Below are 24616 nucleotides of genomic sequence, written 5' to 3' on the forward strand. Positions count from 1 at the left end.
CTGCATGTCAAATTTTAACATGCAACTTTGTTTGTGCAGCCAATGTATCGGCACGCAGCTCCATAGTGGATGCAAACACAGGCAAATAACATGGAGGATGGGTCTCAGTGCCCATCGTAATGAGCCCTAGGGATTTTAAACTAAGTGCCCAGAATTGTAACATACTTTGATAAGTTACATTGTGGATATAGTTAAATCACCCTTGTTTCCTATAATGCCATGGAGGGAGCCTGTCCATCCCTGCTATGACATATCCATTGTGAGGCATCAGAAGACAAGTTTGTCTTAATACAATTCTAGAATTCATCATAATTAAATAATACACCACTTAAAAAGAGTGACTTTTTTTTGCATTGGATTACTGTATATCTGTAGGGATTACAAGATTAAAATGATCTCTAGTCAAGCAACTTCACAATAATTGATTAATCTAAGGGTGAATGGAGGGGTGTTAAGCACATGAAATTTAATCAATGAAATTGATATTGGCAGAAAAAAATTCAAGAAGAGAAATTAAATAAACAGTTATGTTTGTGTATAGAAACTAGAATTGTTGCAGTAGAACTTTGACCAAAAATAAAAACAAAAAATAATAGCCCATGAAAAGATAACATTAAAAAGTAGCTTTTGATACAATATTCTTTTAATGGAGAGCTATCCCCACAGTGTTTTCGTTCTTCCACTATATGTCCCCAATCTAACCGGTTGAATGATGTTCAACATCATCCAGTCCATGTCCTCTGAGCCAGACAGCCATGGACCCAATCCTAACCTGTGACTGGACAGTGCAGAAAAAGCAGCACATTGATAAGTTTTTCTCTCAGTCACATTGATCTCTCCTCTTATCAGTATGCTCCTTGTTAGCAGTTGGCACATAACCTAAGTACAGGTACTACAAATGTTTGATACCAAGTCAATTTTAGGTAGTCACACTGCTTGCATAAAAAAAAATAATAATAATGTATTAATCAACATGAAGCTGCTTTAATTAATATATTTTATGTACAGTATGCCTGAAGTTCATCTTTAAAAGAACATCCTGAGTCTGTGAAGAAAAATTATTTGCTTAAAAGGAAGTAGGAGAGAAAATATTTAATCTGTCCTCATGAAGGGGGAGGAGTAGATCAAGAAGTAGATATCCTTTTCAAAGGGACTTCTCCAGTGAACTTTGGGTTGCTGAAATAGATCAATCAGATGAATCATGTCCTCAAAATCAATATTGAAGTCATTAGTGACTTTTTTAAAGACAAAATGAGAAGGTAAAGAGTTATTAGGCTTAAAACTCAGATTCAGGATCCAAGGAATGTCAATGGACACTAGATAAAAATGTGTGTAAGAAAGAAAAAAAGACACTTAATAAAAAAATAAAGATATAGCTGTGGAAATCTGATCCAAAGCAGACAGCAAGCTTAAAGTACTACAGATAGACTTGATTGCACCCTTTTGCCCCCCCCCCCCAAAAAAAGGATTTGTTGGCAAGAATATAGAATATGCCAAAGGCTTATTAAATAACATTAATCCAACTGGGCTACATTCTGAATACAAAAGCATAGTCTATTTTTGAATTGTGATGCTACAAAAATAATGGAATCACAATTCCAAAAGTAGAGACTAAAACGTAAGAACATTCTAGTTAAAGTGATTGTAAAATGTGTTTTATTTTTATTAAAATAACAACCATGGTATACTTACCTTCTCTGTGCAATGGTTTTGCACAGAGAAACCCCAATCCTCCTCCTCTGGGGTCACCTACTAACTTTCTGGGCTCCACTCCCATAACGAGTGCCCTCATAGCAAGCCACTTTCTCTGAGGGCACTCATGCATACTCACTCCCGAGCCCTGCTCTGTGTGTCCATTGGACACACAGAATGGGGCTCAGCTCTGCCCCCCTCTGATTGATAGAAGTAGGAGCCAATAGCTTCTGCAGTTGTATCTGAGCCAATGAGCAGTAAGACAATCAAGAGAGTATCAGCTCTCATGCACATCACTGGATCTAGATATGACTCAGGTATATATTTGGGGGGGAAACTGCATGCAGAAGGACTTTTACCCTAATGCATAGAATAAAGTAAGGTAAAAAACCTTCTGCCTTTACAACCACTTTAAGTATGTGGACAGTAAAATACATTCATGTCAGACTTGCCACTAGAATATTTCTTTAGATCTTTTAAACATTTCTCTATAACTAGGTACTGTACCTACTACAGTTATGCTGGTTATATTGAAAAAAATATATATTTTAGAGACAAACAGGAATTTAATACCAACATTGCTGAGAACACATTATAACAAAGGAAAAACCAATTGGGACATCATTTTAAGATCTATCACAATTGTTTTGTAATGAGCTTGAAGGTTGATGGGCACTATAAGATTGACATAATGCCTTAAAACGTGACTTTGACAAAAGCCTTTCTCAGAAGAAAACTATGTGGATATACTTATTGAAAACATCGATCCACATGGTCTCAGCAATGAAATGAAATTCTATACTATTTTTTAAAACTTAGAGATGGATCATAGATTTCCATTTCTACATTATTCTCAAGCAATCAGAAACAAACAAACAAAAAAGAATATATAAAATAAAATAGTAAGCAATCTGTTGTAGGAAATTGATGCTTAAGAAGCAATACTTATGGTAAACTATCAACTGAGCCGGCAAAAAAGGCAAGTACTTTCTTTGTTGACTGCTGTTTTTCTTATTTGACTATAGTTTGCTTGTGATTTACAATTTTAAGATTGCCTGATTACAGTATTGGATGTTTACTCAATTCATTGCCACACACTGTGAAAGTCTGTAAATGTACATGGTAAAGAGTACAACCTGATATTGTCTGTGAAGACATCAGACTTCTCCTCTAGTGTGTAAACTTTAAAGAAGGTGAAAAATGCAGGTGAATGTGACCTTAGAGATGGTGGACAAATCTGTGAAACTGAGCCTGGGTGTTGAATTTTGTTCATGTGATCATATACATTTTTTTTTTTTTACAAATGAACCTGAGAATAGTGATGAATGAATAAATATGTTATCTACTACTCACTGTGTTTTTACATAAGTGACAAATTAAAGCTTAACACTTTTTAACAGTTATAGAAACATTTTTTTTCTTTTGGGATAAAAACTTAACCAGTATGAAAACTGATAATTATAAGGACTATAGATGAGCTGGACTTCCATGGGTTTGGTTCAGCAAGGGTTCTGGGAACTACAAAGAAGTTCCCACACCCTATTGAAATTAATGGTAGTCAAATCTGTCAAATTAGAAATACCCATTTTCTGGGCAAGGGGGTGTCAAAAATAACATGGGGATGGACACTGCCCTGGGGAACATGTACGGATGCAAAACATTTGTGAGAAAAATTCATTAAGCCAGGAGCAGTGATTTTAAATGCTTAAAGTGGAACGTTAAAACTGCCAAATTCCTTTCAACCCCATTCTCACTTGAGCCTTTTTCAGCTCAAAGCTTGATGCTCAGAAATGCTTCACAAGCAAAATCCTATTCATTCCAATGGCTCCTGTTCACATTTGAGCATTTTGTCATTTGTAGCAAAATGCCTGTCACTCAGAAAAGTACATGAGATACGTTTCAGGCAGATTTTAGCGTTTCTGTCCCCATAGACTTAAATGGAAACGCTTTGAAAAACGGGACATGAGCATTTTTTCAAGCGCTTTTCTGCTCAAACAGCATCTCCCTGCCACTTTTTCAGCAGCATTTCATACCTTTTAGTTGGAAAATGCCTGAAAAAAGCCTATAATATTTGCAAATCTGCTTAAAAAAACCCCTAAAAAAATGCTAAAAAGCTTGAAAAAATGGCTGAAAACGCTCAGCTATGTGTGAATGTAGCCTTAAATAACATGCCTGGGAGGGGTCCTAATGCTGCCTGTAAAGGGAACATCTCTGCTGCTCATCTCTTCAGCAGCACTGGCATTTGCAAAAGAAAAACTTTTAAAATTATCTATAAATTACTTTGACAGCTGTCATTACCAGCTTTTTTTTCTTTGTATTTTGAGTACATTCGGAAGGGTTTGTATGATTATTTTTTTTAAGAAGACAGCAGATTGCAATTTATCCAGTTTATTTGTGTTTCCTTTAAAAATGTCATTTTTTTCTGTTTCACACACTATGGCAAGAATGAAAAAAATGCGTGGACACCTCCCAAAATACATACTAGCCCCTTTGGAGGCAGCACAGTGGCTAAATGATTAGCACTTCCACCTGGCAGTACTAGGGTCATCAGTTCAAATCCCAACCACAGCACCACCTGCCTGGAGTGCATGTTCTCCCTGTGACTGCATGGGTTTCCTCCCACACTCTAAAGACATGCTGGTAGGTTAATTGGATCCTGTCCAAATTGGCCCTAGAAGTGTATGTATTGATGTTAGAGTGTACACCCATTGAGGGCTACGTAAAGCACTGCATAATTTGACAGTCCTATATGAGTACCTGTAATAAATAAATAATTTGAGGTTGATTTACTAAAATTGGAGAGTGCAAAATCTGGTGCAGTTCTGCATACAAACCAATCAGATTCCAGTTTTCTTTTTTTGTCAAAGCCTAATTGAACAGGCTGAAGTTTTGGCTGATTGGCTATCATGCACAGCTGCACCAGATTTTGAACTCTCCAGTTTTAGTAAGTCAACCGTTTAAAGTCTGGTGTGGATTTTAAGTTGGTACCTCATGCAAAAAAAGTGTGAGGTTGCTAGTCCTGAGTTACCTCATGGGGAATCCCTGCTCCTTTTATCCAAGAGGTAGGAAGGTACAGAAGTGGTAGAAACAGTATTTCTACATATGATGTATAACTCAATAGGGGGCCACACAGGCTAGGTAGGATCTGAACTGTTTGCTCATCCCTAGTAAGCACTCCTTTTAATGTAAAATGGTCTCCAACATCTACTGCAAGTTTTGCAGGACAGCTTGCCTTGTGAAAATAAATAGACTAACTGGCAGAATAAATGAGTTAAAATAAAGAGGAAAAGACTAATGTAATGCAGCCTAAAGTCATACAGCCACTACATCTAAGGATTGGTGAACTGCAATATGTTGAATTTTTATTTTGGGTTTAGATATGGTTTAAGGATTGGTAAGGTGCAATATATTAAACTGATTTTGGGTATACCATCACTTTTTTTATTGCTCTATTTCTCCCTGATAAACAAGTTTACCCTCTCCATTTTATTTCTGGTGACCACTGGAACTGGAACTGGAACTTATATAGAATGCGAATTGAGTTGTTTCTACAACTTGAGAAAAAAGGGAAGTCTTTAAATTGGAGCACTTATTGTGGTAACAACTGTCTAGGAGAGGATTTCCCTTACTTTGAATAGATGTTTCTCTTTCTTCATGCTGATAGCAAATGTAAATCTCTCTAATGGAACACAGACAGTGCAAGAAAAAAACTGACAGGTGTATTCAGGGGCGGACTGACCATTTGAAAACTCGGGCACTGCCCGAGGGCCCGGGGTCAGTAGGGGGCCCCATGAGATGCCCCTGGTACCTTTTTCATAGGCTTTTTTGAGTTTGGGCAAGGACACAGGGGCCCCATGATCCCCTATTGAGGGCCCTGGGTCAGTAGGGGGCCCCATGAGATGCCCTATTGCCCGGGGGCCCCATGAGTTGTCAGTCCACCCCTGACCATTGCCTACTCTATCTAAAGCTAAATAAAAAGGTTATACATAATTTAGGAACTTTTCACCTTCCATGTACTCTTCCTTTGGTCTCAATATGGGCTAGGAGCTGGAGCATACCCAGCTCTAGTAGATAAGAGAAACAAATAAACCATTCTAGGTGAATGTGTGAACCATCTGCCCCTCTGGACATCAAAAAGTGCTGGTCCAATCTGTGACCATGGCATCAGATAAAGAAATAGGATTTGACCAACAATGTACCAGATAAAACATTCATTTATTGAAATCTTCACATTAAAAATGACATGAATCACAAGTCCAACATATGGACAGAGAACAGTTAACATGTTTCACACAGAAAGATATGCTTAATCAGAACTGACATACACTGGTTGGAAAACCATATCCAGCTCCACTCAGCAATCATAAAAATATTACAACTACCTGATTAGGCCTTACAATCCCCACCTGTTAGAGAGAAAATCACACTATCCAAGACTGAAACTTGATTTTTCCAGGGCTAACCTTCCATTTTGTGAGAACTATTGCCACCCCTGTAATTATTGTAATTTAGCTCTAAAATGATCTTTCTGAACATTTTCTGTATTAATAGGATCAACCAAGCTGCATGCTCAATGAGCGATAACACCTTTAAGGGGCATATTTGTAAAGCAATGAATGTGACATATGCTAACCATTCACTGCAGGTGAATCATTAACTGTAATTTAAAACACATACATCAGATACACCTACAGTGAATGTTTGGTGAATGTCCCTTTAACTTCTTCAAGAATATATCAAGTTTTTCATTTCTTTCAGTATTGCATTTTTATTTCCCAAATATTTAATGTAAACTTTTAGAAAGGCTACTTGTTCACACCAAACACAACATTTTAATGCCAAAATATGTATCCTTACTCATACTCATTATCTTTGGTATTAATTTACATTAAAATTCAAAATTGAATGCTTCAAGTTACCTGCTATAAGCAGAAATTATACAGCTCCTGCCGCGTCAACACCTGTTATTATAACTCCATTTACAACATCCCAATAGAATCCGCAAGCTTGAAACAAGAAACTCAGAAATTAGCCTAATACTTTAATGTTAACCTGCTCTGAAAGAGATATATAGTCTTCCATTGCTCATCTCTATTTGAAAATGCAAATTATATAGCTTATCCAATGGATTAAAACTTTACTTCTGAATTCACTTTTTTTTTGTACTTTTTCTATATCAATTCTGCAAAATGATTATAGCCAGAGAACACAAGACATCAAGTGTTTTCTGAAGAAAGCCAGCAATGATAGTCTGCATTGCATTCTAAATTAATACAGCAAGTAAAACTCTTACCACTCTAATTTTTTTTTGTGCACAATAAAAAGGTCGAGAAAGAGTATGTTTATAAGTTGGGAAAGAGAGATGGATGAAAGAGTAACAAAAAAGGGGCACATTTTAGAATAAGAGAAATCAAGTTACTTAACCCTTTGAGGACCAAGGGACGTATTTGTCCCATGTTTTTAATTGCGTGTATCATCTGATTAAGAACTTAAAACTCTTTTATTTTTGGTTTGAGTCAAAATATTAGTTCTTATCACCAAACAACAAATGGATCTAGCTTTTTGCCAATTATTTCATGAAATGGCTTAGTTACAGCAACTGAAGTGTACGAACTTTAAAAACAAAAAAATTGATTCTTTTGGCGTTCCAAAATCTTACGGTCCTCAAAGGGTTAACCTCTTGAAACCTGCAACCTATAGATAATCTAACCACAAAATATATGGAGCCCTGCATATATTTTGTAATTTGTTTGAAATTTACATATATTGGTTCGTTACTATCTGCCCTATATATATATTTTTTCTATTAGCACAGACTGTATTTTATTTATTTCTGTTTCTTAGATAATCTAAGTTCTATTTTCGAACTAGGGCATGCACCTGTGAGCAATCTTAGTTTGAAACCATACTGTCACTGATGACTGCTGGTCTACACAAACAATGAGGAACCAGTTGCAAGTCATATGACCACCATAATAACAAACAATTCTGATCACATGAGGTTTGATTAAACACAGAGAAAGTCATAGTGTTAATGTAAAAGGCACATTTTCTTATGTTGCTAAGTTTGATCTACAAATCTAGTTTTTAATGACCTCTGGACATAAAGGGATTGATGCAACTTGCAAGTTACAAAATAAAAAATAAGTCAAATTTTCCAACACATATAACAGTAACTCCTGTTTTTATAACTCCACTTAAGCCTGAATCCACTCAAAATAGCAAACTGTTTGACATGAGCAAACTAACACCACCTACTTGTGCTGAGGCACAACTAGGAATAAAAAATGAAGTACATGATTTTCAAACCCTTTTTGTAGTCATATTATTTTCAGCTAAACACAGCAACAACATGTTTTTCAACACAGCCTAATAAGCTACACTAGGAGATGAAAAAAGTTGAGACTCTGCATATATATAAATACATTTTAAGCAATATTTAACTGTGTAAGTTACATTTGATATGGTTATGCTATAGAAACGTAAATCTTTGTACAGATTCCTTTTATTTTTTTTCTAGAAACCTCACACTTTTACAACATCATTGTGGTTCTAGTAGTGCCCTGTAAAGCATTTTTAAATACACACTTGCTTTTTAAATTCCTATCTTTTATCTTAAACATTGAAGATTCTGTTACACACTTTTACTTCATGATGTATAGTTCTTTATGTATGGTTTGTCTCTCGCGATTCATCTTCACATTTTTTAATGAATTTTCTGTCTGTATTTTTTCTGGTTTGGGAATTCATTGCTCATAAATTTTCAAATCTATGTTTAAACGCAGAGCCTTTGGGACTGCATGTTCTCTTGCTGTTGTTGATTTTTCTCTGAGGTGCTAAATTAGGCACAGAAAATTCCTTGTGATAATTTATTGTTGCCTACTCATTAGAATGACAGTTTGCTTTTGTTACATTGTATTTTGTTTCATGTGTTCACTGTTGCAAAGATAGTGCTAATTTCCATGAAATTCACTTTTGTGTTTTTTGGAACATTTCTCAAATGAATTCTATAGAATTTAATCAAGCTGATTATTAAGATAGTTCCAATGCAGGAATATATTAACTGTCTGTAAACTGTATTCTGTAATGTTTTAAATAATAATTATTACTAATATAAAGCAAATATTTATGCATTGACACCTCAAGGTCACCTCCAAAACTTGATGTTATTTTTTTTCCTAATTGTGGCAATGTTATATGACATTTTAATAAACCATACTGATGAGTTTATAAGGAAGAGATCTTTATAAACCTGCCACTCTAAGCTCCTGTTTATGAACAAAGCAGGGACCTTGGGACCTTTTTTTTGGGTGGGGAGAGTCAAGGAGTGAAGAAACCAAATTATAGGAGAATAATGGCTATGTAGGGCAGAGCAGGAAGATAGGCTTAGAATCAACACAAATACACAAAGAATGGAGAGAGGGAACAGGATCTCTGCATACAAGCAGGTAATGAAGAACAGGTTGAAAGCTAAAGAAAAGGCAGGCTCTGGAACTGGTTCAGGATAAGTGTAGAAACACAACACTGAATTGCCAAGTGACCACAGTCACTGATACTCTAGTTGGAACTTTGCATCAGTACATCTTCCAGAAAATCTTATAGTACCAATATACAACAGATAGAAACAAAACAATATCATACAAAGTGCATTTACACAGGACATATACAGGATCAGATATAGCACCAGTATGCTGTGGTCAGAAAGACAGAATGCCAATATGCAGTAAACAGACATAGAGAAAAAGAAAGTAAAACCAATCAATACAAGACAGAAAGACCAAAACAGAAACCAAAGTTAATACATATCAAAGAAAATAAGAATATAAGCCAATACAAATATGATACACTGAACTGAAGGCAAAGCTCATCAGATCAATAGATAAGGACTAGGGAAGAGCTTTGGGTTGAAAATTAGTTTGACTCAAACCCTGCTTTTTCACTATACAGTGAACGGGCAAACAAACTGGTCATATTTGGTATATCTGCTTGAACCCCCAGCTGATGTTTGTAGACAGACATCAGCTGAATCTGTCATTTTTTGTGGTACTACTACCACTGTAGACAAGCCAGCTAGGTATCCTAGGTAACACATTTATACAAATATGGGCATGATCTGTCAATGTGTGTCGGAACTGACTCAGGGGAACATCATTGGATTGCAGGTCCCCATGGTGGTCTGTCAACATTGTTAGGTGCCAGGTCATTTATGATCAGCAAGGATCTACATTGTTGAATGACATAATTTACATTGTATACTTTTTTGTTTATTAAAAATTATGTTTTGTCAAAGTGTGTTTTCATCTACTCTTGACATATTTGGGGGGAACAAAGTAAAAAAGGTACTATGTTCCCTGTATTGCTCTATTGGGGGGCATATTATAAAGGGGATTTACAGATTCAGATATGTCCCCCACATCACTTTTTGGGGACAGGATGTGGGGATGAAGCCTTTGTCCCCTCAACATGAGGACAAGATTCCCTTCAAGGGGAGAAGATTTGCTGCCACCCTTGCAAGAAACTCTCCCAATGTTGAAGACATGTGGACTAGTATAGTTAAGGAGGAGCCATTTCCAGGACACCCAAGCTACATGCCTGGATATCTCTATTGCTAGTGGAATTCCTATGCATGTTTTTATTTTTTTTCTGTGTACTGTCTTTAAAAGAATGACCTGGGGTCATTCCTAAAATGCACAACAGATCCATATCCAGACATGCATCCTGTGTGACCAGAAAAGGGAGAGCAGCAGGCATTCAATAGATGCCCCCCACCCAGGGGCGGACTGACCATTTGGAAACTCAGGCACTGCCTGAGGGCCCGGGGTCAGTAGGGGGCCCCATGAGATGCCTCTGGTACCTTTTTCATAGGCTTTTTTGAGTTTTGGCAAGGACACAGGGCCCCATGATCCCCTATTGCCCGGGGGCCCCATGAGTTGTCAGTCCGCCCCTGCCCCCACCCTATGCAGAGTAGGCCAAATTACATTTAACATTGTAAATGTAACATAGGTACCTTGCAACTGATAGATCCCAGGCTGCTTTGGTTGCAAAACTGACAGGGAATTTTGGGTAATATCACTAACCTATTATAGGTATGATTACATTTGGTCAATGCCATCACCCAGGATCTCTGGATGGTTTGTTTAGAAACAGTAGCCAGCCAAGAATCTTTCACTTGATGGATGACAGATCCCTGGTGGGCTGCTTTTATAGTACTACTGCCATGCTGATACTAGATCTACTAATGCACTAGAACAGCAGCAGTGCTACTATCACTAAATTACATATTCTCAGGTAGAGGGTAAATTGTTGCCAGAATGTGGCCTTGTTCTCAGTATATCAAGAATAAGTCTAGATGTATACTGCAAGGTGCAGCCATGTATGCAAATATAAAAGCAAAATCGCCAGCAGCACAGGACAAAGGTTTTTTTTTTTTGCAAAATTACATTTCACACATCAATTTTGCCAAAGAACTGTACCATGTAGCATTTTTTTTTTTACTGTGGGAAAATAGTTTGGCTTTAAGTGAAATTCAGAAAGGAAAGCAACTGTGGCAAAATTATATGAAATAGAAAGCAAATGATGGGTAGAATGATCAAAGAAAGTAAGTGTCAAAAAACAAAAGGGTGCAGGTAAGAGTAAAACCAGAACATTTAGTTTGGTACAGCAAGAAAAATGGAATGAAATATTAGATCAATTGGCTTAATGCATTGCACATGCTGCCATCCACTTTGCTCCTATTTGTGCAATGTTTTGAGTCAGCTTATCAGGTATTCCATTCCAATATATTGTCTGGGACAAGCTTAGAGGTTGTTTTATAACGAGTTTGCATAGCCATTTGCCCAGTGAAAGTGCACATACATTATTCTGTGCGAACAGGGCAAAAATAAATGTAAATAGGCTATATCCTGTGCTGTTTGAATTTAAATCATTAATTTGAAATGGAGAACATTTGATCACTAGGTGGACCTAAGTATCATAGAAATTTTCTATAATATCTAGCTTTATTTAGTAGTCAATTGCATTATTGTTTTTTTTTAAAACAATCAGGGCCGTCTTTAATATTGATTGGACCCTGGGCAAACATTTTCTTGGGTCCCCCCTTGAAATTTCACTCTCCACCTGCTCTGAGACATACAATAAATAGCAGCTAAACAGCTAAAATCTGTTTACTGCAGCAGATCAGGCAGCAATTGCAGTTGATTGCCGGAGGTTACAGCATATCATTACTGCTCACTGACTGGTTGCTAGAGGTTACAGCACACATTATAGCTCACTGAATAGTTGCTAAAAGTTACAACACATGATTTCTGCTTTCTTATTGGTAGCTAGAGGTTACTGCACATCATTACTGCTAACTAATTGGTTGCTAGAGGTTTCTGCACATCTTTATCACTCACTGATTGGTTGCTAGAAGATACTGCACATCATTATTGGTCATTGGTTGGTTGCTAGAGGTAGCTGCACATTTTTACCTCTTACTGATTGCTTGTTAGAAGTTACTGCACATCATTACCACTAACCCAATGGTTGCTAGAGGTTACTGCACATCATTACCACTCACTGATTGGTTGCTAGAGGTTACAGCACTTAATTACATCTCACTGATTGGTTGCTGAAGGTTACAGTACATCATTTTCCCATTGTCCTGGGATCAATAGCAGTGCTGGGTGGGAGGGTGTGATCAGTGGCAGTGCTGGGGAGGATGGGATAAGTGGCAGTACTTGGGGGGATCAGATGAGTGACAGTACTGATGGGGGGATGGGATCAATGGCTGTGCTTGGGGGAATGGGATCAATAGCAGTGCTTGGGGTGGATGGGATCAGTGGCAGTGCTGGATGGGGATGGGAGGTGACATTTTGACACCGACCACCAATATTAGGGAGGATTAAAACTGGTGACCAATGTAAGGGGGATTTACACTGACCACCAGTTTAAGGGTAATTCTGCACTTACCAATGTTAAGAGAAATTTACATTGGCCACCAATGTAATGTGGAATTTGCACTGACCACCAAAGTAATGAAGGATTTACACTGACAGCCAATGTAATGGGGGGTTTTATACCAACAACCAATACATTTCTACACTGGCCACCAATGTAAGGGGGAATTTACACTGACCACCAGCAGAAGTGTTGGGGGCTGGAACCACTGGGGAGCAAAATATGCATATGAATGCCACATTGCAGCTACTAATTAAATATGAATGCCACATTGCCACCTTTATTTACATATGAATGCTGACATAATTTGTGAATGCTGGCATGGTCTGCACACATGATTCATCTTTACATGGCAATAGGACAGAGCTAGACAGCATAAGTGACAGCACTTCACGCTGAGATATCGGACACCGCCTGGGACAAAGACTTCCAGGGACAAGAGAATGTAAACCAGTACAGTTTGCAAGTATGGGACAGCTGCTTTGGGCCCCACAACAATTACTGGGCCCAGGGCAGCTGCCCCTTTTGCATATTCTTAAATACAGCCCTGAAATCATGGTTTACATTCAAACAGCACAAGATAAAGCCTATTTACATTTGTTTTTTGCCCTATTTGCACAAAACAAATGTACTTTCACTGGGCAACTGACTATGCAAATTATTTATAAAGCAACCTCCTTTTGTTGCAATCCTCCTCTCTTCATCTGATAATCACTCCTTGTCGTCTGACTCTTTACTTTCTTTGCTCTACTTTATATTCCTATTCTACCCAACTCTTTCAAACCATGTAGATAATCTTAGATGTTTTTTGTTTATTTATAAAAACTATTCTAATACCTTGATAGTTAAAGTAGTTGTAAATCTAACTCATAATAATATAATTTTTCTACAGAGAAATAGACGCCTCTATTAACTATGTGATTGCCTTTAAATGAAAAATGTCTCTTACAGCCTTTTCCAACTTCAGTATTGCAGGTCATATGATTGCTGTAGCTTCCACAGCAATGCCGATGGGCGTGTCCAATGTCGGGGCATGTATATCATGACAGGAGGTGACATTGGCACTGAGCTTCTGAATTTCCATAGCAATGGAACACCTTCAAGCTCGGTGGCATGTGTAACTTCCTGCCCTCCCCAATGAAGTGCAGAGGGTGGCTGTTACGGACTACAGAAGATACAGGCACGCTTTGCTCTTGCACAGCACACCTGTTTCTTCAGCGTGATGACACAAGACATAAACTTACCATTTTAGCATATATTGGCAGCTGGTCTATATCTCCTAAGATAGCTATGCACTACTTAAGGGCATACCAAGTCTATCCTCAAGTTAAAAATGTATATTGACCTTTTATTGACTCTGACCTGAGACTTCTGGCTGCACAAATCACATGGTACACCTATTGAGCAATGTGATTCAAGCTAGAGGGAGAGGAAAGGGCATACAGAAGCACACAGTTCTCAAGAATGGTCTGTCAGTTGTCATATCCAAAATAGCACCATCTACAGTTAGCGCAATCCTGAAAAAAAACACAAAGAGCCTCCTATGTCTTGGTAGAAGACCTAAAACCCTCATGACATCCCCCCCCCCCCAGTTGACATAGCCCTACCTAAGGAGTTAGGATATATTGAAAAAAAAGCTTTACTGGTAACATCAAAACAAAAAACTGTAAAATTGCTTTGGGTAATGAGAGGTAGTACTGGAATCAGAAAAAATAATGCAACTAGACATAGTTACTATTGGCTAAGACAATGGAGATACATATAAATTCCTTTATGAGGAGGACCAATGTCTTCACTCAAATGTAAAGATGCTAAAAACTGAACATGTTCTTTCACAAATGTATTCACTTAATCTTAAAACTTACATACCGGCTTCTATTATTTTCTGTATTAGCACTTCTTATTGCAAGTCTGATTCTAAGGTGATGAATCTATGCCTATGCATAGTCAATAGAACAAGTAGCTGAATTGAGTATTCAATGCAGCTTGATTAATACAAAAATACAATTGTTCAATAACTTAGAAAGTGACAGAAAAATCAAATTGGGAGAAATATGCTGAACTAAAGTTAAGACTGCTCTCTTATTGTCATTCTTAACCAGATCCATCCATTGTTTTAATTTTTTTTGCACTTGGTAAAATCTGTATTTTTAATTAAAAAAAATTTCAAACCAACAAAATATTAAATATTTTCTGAAAGCAACGGTCTTGTAGAATAAAAGAATGGAAGTTGCAATTTTTCATGTCACATATTTGTGCAACTTTGTGTGAAATTTAGTTTACACAAAAATAATCCCAAATTTTCTAGTGCAAAATAAAAGACGTGCTTGTGTCTAGCAAGTAGATACTAAACACGTTAAGCTTCAAAACTGTGTGTACCTATGAAATGGAAAAAATTAGGGCATCCAAAATTATCATTAGGGAACCTCGCTAACAGCTGATGACTCACCAGTTGGTAAGGATGTGGCAGCCATCCGCTCCTTAACAACCAAGTTGTTTACTGGTTGTTAAGGATGCCAGCTTAAAGTGACACACAGCCCAAAATGCAAAACACAACATGCATACAAATGCATCCAAAACGGATGTGAAAAAATGCAAAATGTACCCGTAAAATGCATCATCAGCAATCTGCATATTTGTCAACCTAGCCTTAAGGAGGAATTGGCTCCCTACAAGCATACTTGTCATTGATTTAGGTGAGGCTATATACTTTATGCTCCAACATGGAGACTCTCACAGAGGGACCTTCACGTGAAAGTTCAACTTCCATATATATTTGCACATGTTATCCAACTAAAACGTCTGCTTTTAACACAAATTGTTGGAGAGTGTAACTTATTTATGTATTTATTTTGCTGGCTAGTTGGTTAATGTGCTGGGAAATACATTTTGCTTTGTTTGCTGTGCCAAACTTTTCTATGTGCACCTTGCTCCAAAAACTAGTTTTAAATGGGATGGTTGCCATTTTTATTTTTTTAGAAGGTTGAAGAAATGAAAGTAGAAGAGGGGGAGTTGTAGAAGGAGGAAGAGGTGAAGGAGGGCAAGAAGAAAAATGAAGTGAAGGAGGAAAGGGAGGAGAAGTAAGGGGGTCAGAAGAGGTGAAGGAGCAGAAGGAGGAGGACGTGTGCCAAGCAAATTGTGATTTTACCCAGGCAAATTATTACCAGCGGGTCAGTACCTTTGTCACACATGACCTTACCTGGGTGAGAGTGGCATGGAATCATTCATCTCTGGCTTGGGTCTCAACAGCTACCAGCAGCTTTGGCCCGGTGTGGCCCCTATGCCCCAGGCATATGAGTTGCAACACAGCATGGCAGTGTTTAGCTTGGGTTGTTGCATATGCTCTGGATGCTTAGAGGGCCAACTAATTCCAGGAAGGCTGAGACCAGTGTGGAAGAGAGAGTACAGATTACTGGATTGTTACCATTGGATGAGACACGTGGCAGTACCATCAACTACAGTGGAGTGCCCTGGCCTGCATCCTTCCCAGCTCCTGAGAAACTAAACCATTGTTCAATGAAGGATACATTGTGTCCCTGTCTGTGCTTGCTGTCCTTGGCCATGTGTACCTTACAACTGACAGTATGGTCCAGAATGGGCAAAATTCTACTGAGCATTATTTGTGGAGATTGTCTCTCAGTTAATACACTCTCTTTTAGTAAAAGATAAAACCCAACTTTGTATGTTTCTGTTTATAGCCTATTCAAGTGCATGTGTCCTCTGTTGATGCTACCAAACACATAATTTAAAGTGACATTAAACCTCAAAACAAAAATGTAATATATTACCTTACCAATCCTTGGATATGTTGGCTGCATTTGTTTTCTTTTTTTTATGCTTTTTTCCTATATTTTACAGGGTGATCCAGCCAGTAACACACTTACTGTCTTAGGGTGTCTGCATTCTGGATGAAGTAGGTAAACAGACATTTTTCAATAGCATCATTGTCAGTCTGAGGGGAGGGGAGTGTCAGACTAGCAGATTTAGATGGACCTGACTAATAAAGTGAAGCTTAATTCCAGCTAACACTTTATAAATTTTTACAGCAGTTTTTTTTTCCTTGGGATAAAGATTTCACATAAATATATAAAAGATGGCCATTGTAAGCACCCCTGTCAGTGCTAAATGGTTTGTTTCAGATTCTATGGCTGGATCACCAGGAAAAGATAACAAACTAATGCAGATACCACACCTATGATTTGGTAGACTGAAAATTAAAACATTTTGTTTTTGTAAGTCTATTGTTTAAATATTTAAAGAATAAATGGGGATGCAGGAATGGAACAGGGTTCAGGAAATATGGAGCTGTGATTTTGAAGTGTTTTTCAATTCTGTTTTCACATTTTGCTATACCTTTTAGTCAAATCAGTGAGATAGTGTGAAAAGTGAAGCTCACAAAATATATGAAACTGCTTTGCTATATTTGCTATAATATTAAACTGGCCAATTTCTAAAATTGGCTATGGCTTTATTGGTTTAGGAGCAGGGGCGGACTGACAACTCATGAGGCCCCGAAGCAATAGGGGATCATGGGGCCCCTGTGTCCTTGCCAAAACTCAAAAAAGCCGATGAAAAACGTAACAGGGACATTTCATGGGGCCCCCTACTGACCCCGGGCCCTCGGGCAGTGCCCGAGTTTCCAAATGGTCAGTCCGCCCCTGTTTAGGAATACACATTCCTATAGCTTTCAGATCTGATCTGGCTGCAACGTTCACCAGTAATTTCTGGCCTATTGCCAAAATTGCTGCTGTAATTGTTCCAAGCTTAAAGTAAACTTCTGAAGTGAAAAATGAAGAAAGCATATCTTTCTACAGTGTGTACTTGCCTTGATCCAAAGCACCTTTTATTTTTCTTTTAGCTCTTTCATTCCTCTGCTACCTGCATGAGTCACTTTGACAGTTGATGCTGACACCAGACAATCCTGAGAGATGGATCCACACTACATTTAGCACACAGCAGGTAATTGACAGTCTCAGCTGTGCATGCTTCCTTATGAGACTGTGTAGAGGGAAGTGTGCCCTTTCCCTCCACTTAGGTCTCAGATTACACTCAGCTCCCTGTTCTATGATGTGCAGTGTGTGACATCAGATCTCCACCCCCTGACCTCTGGAGCTCAGAAATGGTGTGCTAAATTTGTGCCTTAGGAGGCTGTAGAGGAAAATATATGAAGATAAACATGTACAATATATGTAGGAAGATTAGTTTCAGTTCTGTGGATCACCTGAGGCTAGTCACTTACTGTAAGTGGGTATATGTAAGGGTTTACAACCACTTTAAAGTAAACATTAAAATGATACACATCCAAAATGAGTGATGCCAGATTATAGTGTTGGTGACATTGTTAAAAATCATACTGTTTGTAACGCCACATATAGCTTAAAGGCATCTCCCAAGCATGTACTTTAAAGTTTTTTTAATAACACATTTAAAGTTGATATAAAAGGACCTCTCCCCACAGTACAGCATTATTTTTTTTTTTGCATTGTTAAATGTCCTCTATTACTATGTAACTTCCCTTTTTGACAATGGCTTTTCTTTTAGCCTTGGCCACAATTTAGTATCAAGATTTACTTCCCATAGACTTTGCATGAGGTTTGCACCTTGGTTCAGGTTTTGTGTGTTTGAAGTGGCATTTGACAAACCCCACATGCATCAAGCCTTTCTCATTCTTATTATTTATGTGTGGGAAATAAACAGTTTGATGAAAACATTGTAATGAAAACATACTGAAACTGAAAAAATGTATTGTAATAGAAAATAATAAACACAGTTAAAAGAGCTAATGCTACTTACAAAAGGACCTTTAATCAACCAAAACATTTATATATACACACATTTTCCCTGTGTGAATATATTTAACAATGCTAACTATTTATCAAAATTTTGGCTGAACAAAGTATAAATAAGTAAATACAATTCTTATGAACACAGGTCAATAGTTTCATGCCACTCTAAATTGAAACAGACCAGCTTCATCATAGTTTTTTTCAAAACCTAGATATATAGTTGGATGTGGACTTATCAGTTATTCTCTGTAAGAATAGAACTATTGGTTTGCCATGTTATTGTATAGATCAGTCATGGCATGACACATTGTATATACTTAAATGTGATATGCCAGCACAAGGAATACAGAGGTATACCACAATGTGAAATCAAAGCTCAGCAGCTGTATGTCACAATATCTTAACTCAGATCAACACTGGTCTGCCAGCACAGACACAGAGATAAGCTGTGTATTCTTCAATATAATACAGATCAGCAGCTGAGAATGGGAAAGCTTTGTTAAACATCATACTTGACATATAGTAACATCACTTGAATGCACATTTAATACTTTGATGAATTCATCATGGCAAGTTGTACTCTGCAAGTGATGAAAATGCTTGATCTCTCAGTATATACAGTATGTATATATATTTATATTTATGTAGACACACACAAAAAAGTTTAGCAAAAGTTGGGCTTCAATTCCATACAAAAAAGCATTAATGACCCAGACCCGGAACACATTGCCAAAAAAGCATCCTTAGCCTCTGAATCAAGGATGAACCCCTTGGAACCATCACCTGAAAAGCATACACATGATTAACAACACAGGTACCCATACACATTAAAGGGCCAGTTCACAAACAAGTGATAATTTACATGAAGCCTGGTGAACTCAGTCCCCAACAGGCACCTTAAGGGGTCGTTCACACTTGACTGTTTTACCAACGCTTGCCAAACGCCCCTATAGCGCTTGGCAAGCGTTGGTCCGGCGTTTGCGGAGCGCTTTTTAACGCTCGGCAAACGCCGCATGAGCAGTTTAGCTGCAGTTGCTAGGCGTTTTCCGAGCGTTAAAAATGCCCCACAAATGCCTATAATGAAGTTTAAATGTTGGTACAGCTCCGCAAACGCCCCGCAAACGCGTCGCAACTGCACCGCAAATGCACCGCAAATGCCGGCCAGACTCGATCAGAAGCATCCGTTTTGCCGCACTGATACCACTCCCGTTAGAACAGCACCATGTGCTGCAATGGGCAGAATTGTCCGAGGTGTTTGAGAAGCGGTAAAAACGCTTTCTGCCGCTAGCAAACAAGGCTAGTGTGAATGTAGCCTTAAAGTCTTACATATTTCATAAGCATGCTCTCTCTGTGTCTTATTTATTTTATTTTTACTTTGTATGCTCCAGCACCTCCTATTGTATTCTTTTATTTTAGATTCATACTATAAAATATACTAAACTTTAACAGATAAGTTTGATTTATCCTTCATTTTTAGAAAAAAAATCAATAGAAAAGTCATTTTAAAAATGATCTATTTTTTTCATTTGCCTTGGTCAGGTAAATTTAAAATGCTGTATATTAATATTTCATATTTAATATTTGCAGCTATCACATTGAGTTCTTGCTGAGAGCAGCCTGCAGTTTTTTTGATCTGAATATCTGAAATGCAAATTACACATGTATCTGAATACTTTACAACAGTGACTCATCTCATATAAAACATTAGTTTAAAATCTTATACACCTTAAGAACCCATTCACACTTGTGCATTGTGACAATGTATGCATTGCCACAAGACATACTATTGCACAAGATCTATGTGCTCTATATGAAATTCATTCTGAATGGCACACTAATACACTGTACTGTATAGCACAGCGCACAAAGCAATGCATGACAGGCGACAGTTTCCAGCAATGAAGAGCTTCCATAACACAACACATGTTAACACGCATAGTAACATGAGTTAATTCTAATGCACCACAACATATCAGTTTAGTGTAAACAGGTCCTGAAAAAAAGAAAATATGAGCATGATTTTTCTTTGAAGCTTGATAAGAGCGTTTAATTGACTCCTTGAGTAATTTCTACTTGGCCATAAACTTAACCATGACCTGCACCAGTAGAAGGGGCGGACTGACAACTCATGGGGCCCCCAGGCAATAGGGGATCATGGGGCCCCTGTCTCCTTGCCCAAACTCAAAAAAGCCTATGAAAAAGGTACCAGGGGTATCTCATGGGGCCCCCTACTGATCCCAGGCCCTCGGGCAGTGCCCGAGTTTACAAATGGTCAGTCCGCCCCTGACCAGTAGTACAATTTATCAAGGGATTTAAATCATTAGCATTGTCCAAAAATGAATTATTATTTTTGGGTGGGCACACTCTTTAACTGCAGCTTTAATCTTCAGTTGCATCCAAATAAGCAGGATGTTAACATAACATTGTCACAGTCTTCTACAGCTTTGTTTGTGTTTTATGATGTCTTTGTGACTTTACATACCTTTCTTACAGTTATGACACCTTCTTGTGTTGCTCTCTCTGTTGTTATTTCCAACATTCCCATTTCATCCCCATCTGTTATTCTATAACGTACTTCAGCATTCCTGCCAATATCAGCATCCACTGATTTAATATGACCAACAATAGTACCAACTGGAGATGATTCTGAGATGCTAAGATGGTAAGTATCTACATTGAAAAGCATAAAGGTCATAATCAATATAAAATGTTATCAGTAAAGAATAATTTTAATTCTACTAACATCATTTAGGACATTTATGTCACTAATGGAAGTTCTAATTAAATATTACTTACAAAATGTCAAAATAAAGGTTTCTTGCCAGTATTTCATGGCTTTTTAAAATGTAAATGTTATATGCATAAAAATAATGTTTTAATTGATTAACATTGCAAATTATACAATAAATGTATTAAAATGTTTTAGCCTTTATATGCAATAATAGACATAATAAAAGCTTAATAAAAGTTTTTATATTTGCTCTAGAGATCAACTTTCCCGGTGTAAAGGAGTCCTTTGATTCCCTTTAACCTTTTCCCAATGAGAAAAAAAAAGGGTGAAACGAAAAAACTTTAGAGAGACTATACACAGACATACCAGAAAGTTTTATTTTTTCATCCCTCCGCCAGCCTAATGAGAACAGTAGACTTAATCTAAATGATCAAATAAATATATGATGAAAGGGAAAGAAAGTAATGGAATGCTACACTCAAATTATTTTATTGAAAAAAAAAATTCTTCTTCATTCTTTATAGAGGAGGTAAATGGTTAATATACAAGACACATAGAGAGACAGTGTGAATATCAGACACATGGGTGTGTTTGTGTGTGTGTGTGGGGGGGGTGTAGAATGTGCTGCTGCTGACCATTTGGAAACATCTCATGGGGCCCCATGGAAACATCTCAGTAGGAGGCCCCATGACATTGGAAACATCTCATGGGGCCCCATACTGACCCCGGCCTACTGGGCCCGGGGTCAGTAGAGGGCCCCATGAGATGCCCCTGGTACCTTTTACATAGGCTTTTTTGAGTTTGGGCAAGGACACAGGGGCCCCATGATCCTCTATTGCCCGGGGGCCCCATGAGCTGTCAGTCTGCCCCTGCTACAGTGTGAACGTGAGTCATTCAATCATTAGATCCTGCTTATTCCCCTTCCTCCAGTGTAAAAGAAAGAGGAGGGCACTGTAAACACACAATGTTACCACTATGTGAAAGCTTGGACAGGTCTCTCTCTGTCAAATAACAGCAAAATGAAGGTAAAATGACAATTTCTTTCATGTCTATCATGTTATGTCATGCTTATATTTATTCTATATTTTTTAATCAAGAAAGTTCTTATTAAAATGTCAATTATTTAAAGTGTAGTATGAAAATACCTGTTTGAGAAGAAAGTAAATAACATTTTTAAATTCCAAAAATATATATTAAAGTGGTTGTGAACTTTAGACATGAAATACCAACAAAGCATATCCCTCTATAGTGTGTATTTGTCTCAAACTAGAGCACTAAGTGTCATTGCTGTCTGCTGCCGTGTTCCTCTGCTATAAGCATGAGTCACAAAGCATATCCCTCTATAGTGTGTACTTGTTTGAATTTAGAGCACTAAGTGTCATTCCTGTCTGCTGCTGTGTTCCTGTGCTATAAGCATGAGTCATGAAGCATATCCCTCTATAGTGTGTACTTGTTTCAATTTAGAGCACTAAGTGTCATTCCTGTCTGCTGCTGTGTTCCTCTGCTATAAGCATGAGTCACGAAGCATATCCCTCTATAGTGTGTACTTGTTTCAATCTAGAGCACTAAGTATCATTCCTGTCTGGTGCCGTGTTCCTTTGCTATAAGCATAAGTCACAAGTTTTACTTACACCAAAAGAAAAATGGTGACAGGGAAGGTCACAGCTTATGTTTGACAGCCTCAGCGCTTTTTCTGTGTGCTGTGTGGAGGGGGGTGATCTCTTCCCTCCAATCAGCTATCAGAGCTCTCTACTCCCTGCTTTTCAGAGATGAGAGATCCTGTGTAAATTCTGCACTTTGAATGGATGTAGGGAACGGATGTCTGCAGATTGACAGGCACAACATATGCAAGATAATTTGTTTCATATCTGTGTATCACCTGAGGCTAGTCATTTCATATGTGAGGGTTTACAACCACTTTAAATGAAATGCCCATATATATTATATACTGAAAATGTCTAACATAACTTACTTTGAGTAAACCTAGGTGGATTGTCATTGACATCAATAAGAGTAATGTTCACAGTGGTTGTTCCAGATAATCCTCCCATTTGGCCACCCATATCTTTGGCCTGAATAACAACTTGGTAATATTCTCTTATTTCTCGGTTCATGTTTGGCAATGCAGTTCGAATAATACCTTGAATAAACAAACAACATATTTATTCATGAATATATACAGTACAACTATGATAATGGTACCATAAGCATGGAATTCATCTTGTATTACAATGACAATAATACCATGTTTTATAAATGTAGTCAAACGTTAATAACTTACAGCTTGGGGTAAGAATGATGTCCAGATATGTGATTATTTTTTTCATTACAGTAATCAATAACATTTGAATTTACATGGTGCAAAGGAGCACAATGACCATCAGCACTAATAATGTCCCGCTATTATAGGGGCATGTACCTGATGGTAGACAGAATGCAGACTTGTATTAGTAGATCTAGGGAGCCACATGGGAATGCAGACCGCACTTTATCCCTCTTCCCCAAATATCAATACTTAAATAATTTAATTTCAAATAATGACACACACACATTTTTTTTTTGGCATAACATTGTTTGGCCTCTGCACTTTTATTGGCAATTACACATAACATAAATTAAATTTGCAATATAATGTATTCAAACATCTTACACTTTAATTATCAATCATGAATAAACTTGCTCAGTCTTTAAGGACTCGAGCTATCTGAAATAATTCTACCAATAAGTCCCCTTTTCTATAAAAAAGGTGACACAAACCATATAAATAGTGCCTTGCGACAAGGGAGGGAGGGTGGCGAGCCGTTGGCCAACTCTGACCAACTGTAGAGAATTCATTCACGGAGTGTCTTTATATAATGAGCCCCCAATATTTCAGAATGATCCATAGTCATGTGGTTTTCCTGTTTTTTTCCATGGTCATATACCTAATCTCTTCCCGCTTTTTTCCTCATCTGATTTCTTAACAGGGCCTACCTATTTCTGAGGATAATTTATTTATTTATTTTTATTTTAAATATAGAGGGGTGGCATCCGCATGCCCATGATTTGGGCTTTTCTGTTAGAGCCCTCATTTTTCATTCTTGTAGCCATTTCACACATTAGGCTATATGCTTGTTTTAGTGTTATTATGGGTCTTTAATACTGAAGGCTGGGTATAAATAATACAAAGGGATTCTAGAAAAGAAAAAAAAAAGTAAAATCAGAGCACTAGTTGCAAACTTAATACACAAATTACTTGTGGGAAAGATTTTTAAAACTTTGTCTATCATCATAACTAAATGATTTGTCAAGTCATAAGTAACTGTAAAAACACATTGTTACGTATACAAAAATCACTGAACTGGTAGAACAGTGTTGGATTCAGGGGCAGACTGACCATTTGGAAACTCGGGCACTGCCCGAGGGCCCGGGGTCAGTAGGGGGCCCCATGAGATGCCCCTGGTACCTTTTTCATAGGCTTTTTTGAGTT

At 37.6% G+C, this 24616-nt stretch overlaps 1 protein-coding gene across 1 annotated transcript in view; it reads right to left on the reverse strand.

Moving 5' to 3' along the window:
• Positions 1-24616, reverse strand: part of LOC149463730 (cadherin-10-like) — a 590257-nt gene that overhangs the window by 126402 nt on the left and 439239 nt on the right. Inside the window, exons 5-6 of the mRNA XM_089674841.1 lie at positions 23120-23287; positions 20899-21086 (exon numbers count right to left, since the gene is read on the reverse strand). Coding sequence (XP_089530967.1) covers positions 20899-21086; positions 23120-23287 — 356 coding nt within the window. The remainder of the gene's footprint in view (positions 1-20898; positions 21087-23119; positions 23288-24616) is intronic.

This window comes from Staurois parvus, unplaced genomic scaffold (assembly GCF_062004578.1).
Source record: "Staurois parvus isolate SC_StPar_1 unplaced genomic scaffold, SC_StPar_1.0 ptg000153l, whole genome shotgun sequence".
NCBI lineage: Eukaryota > Metazoa > Chordata > Amphibia > Anura > Ranidae > Staurois > Staurois parvus.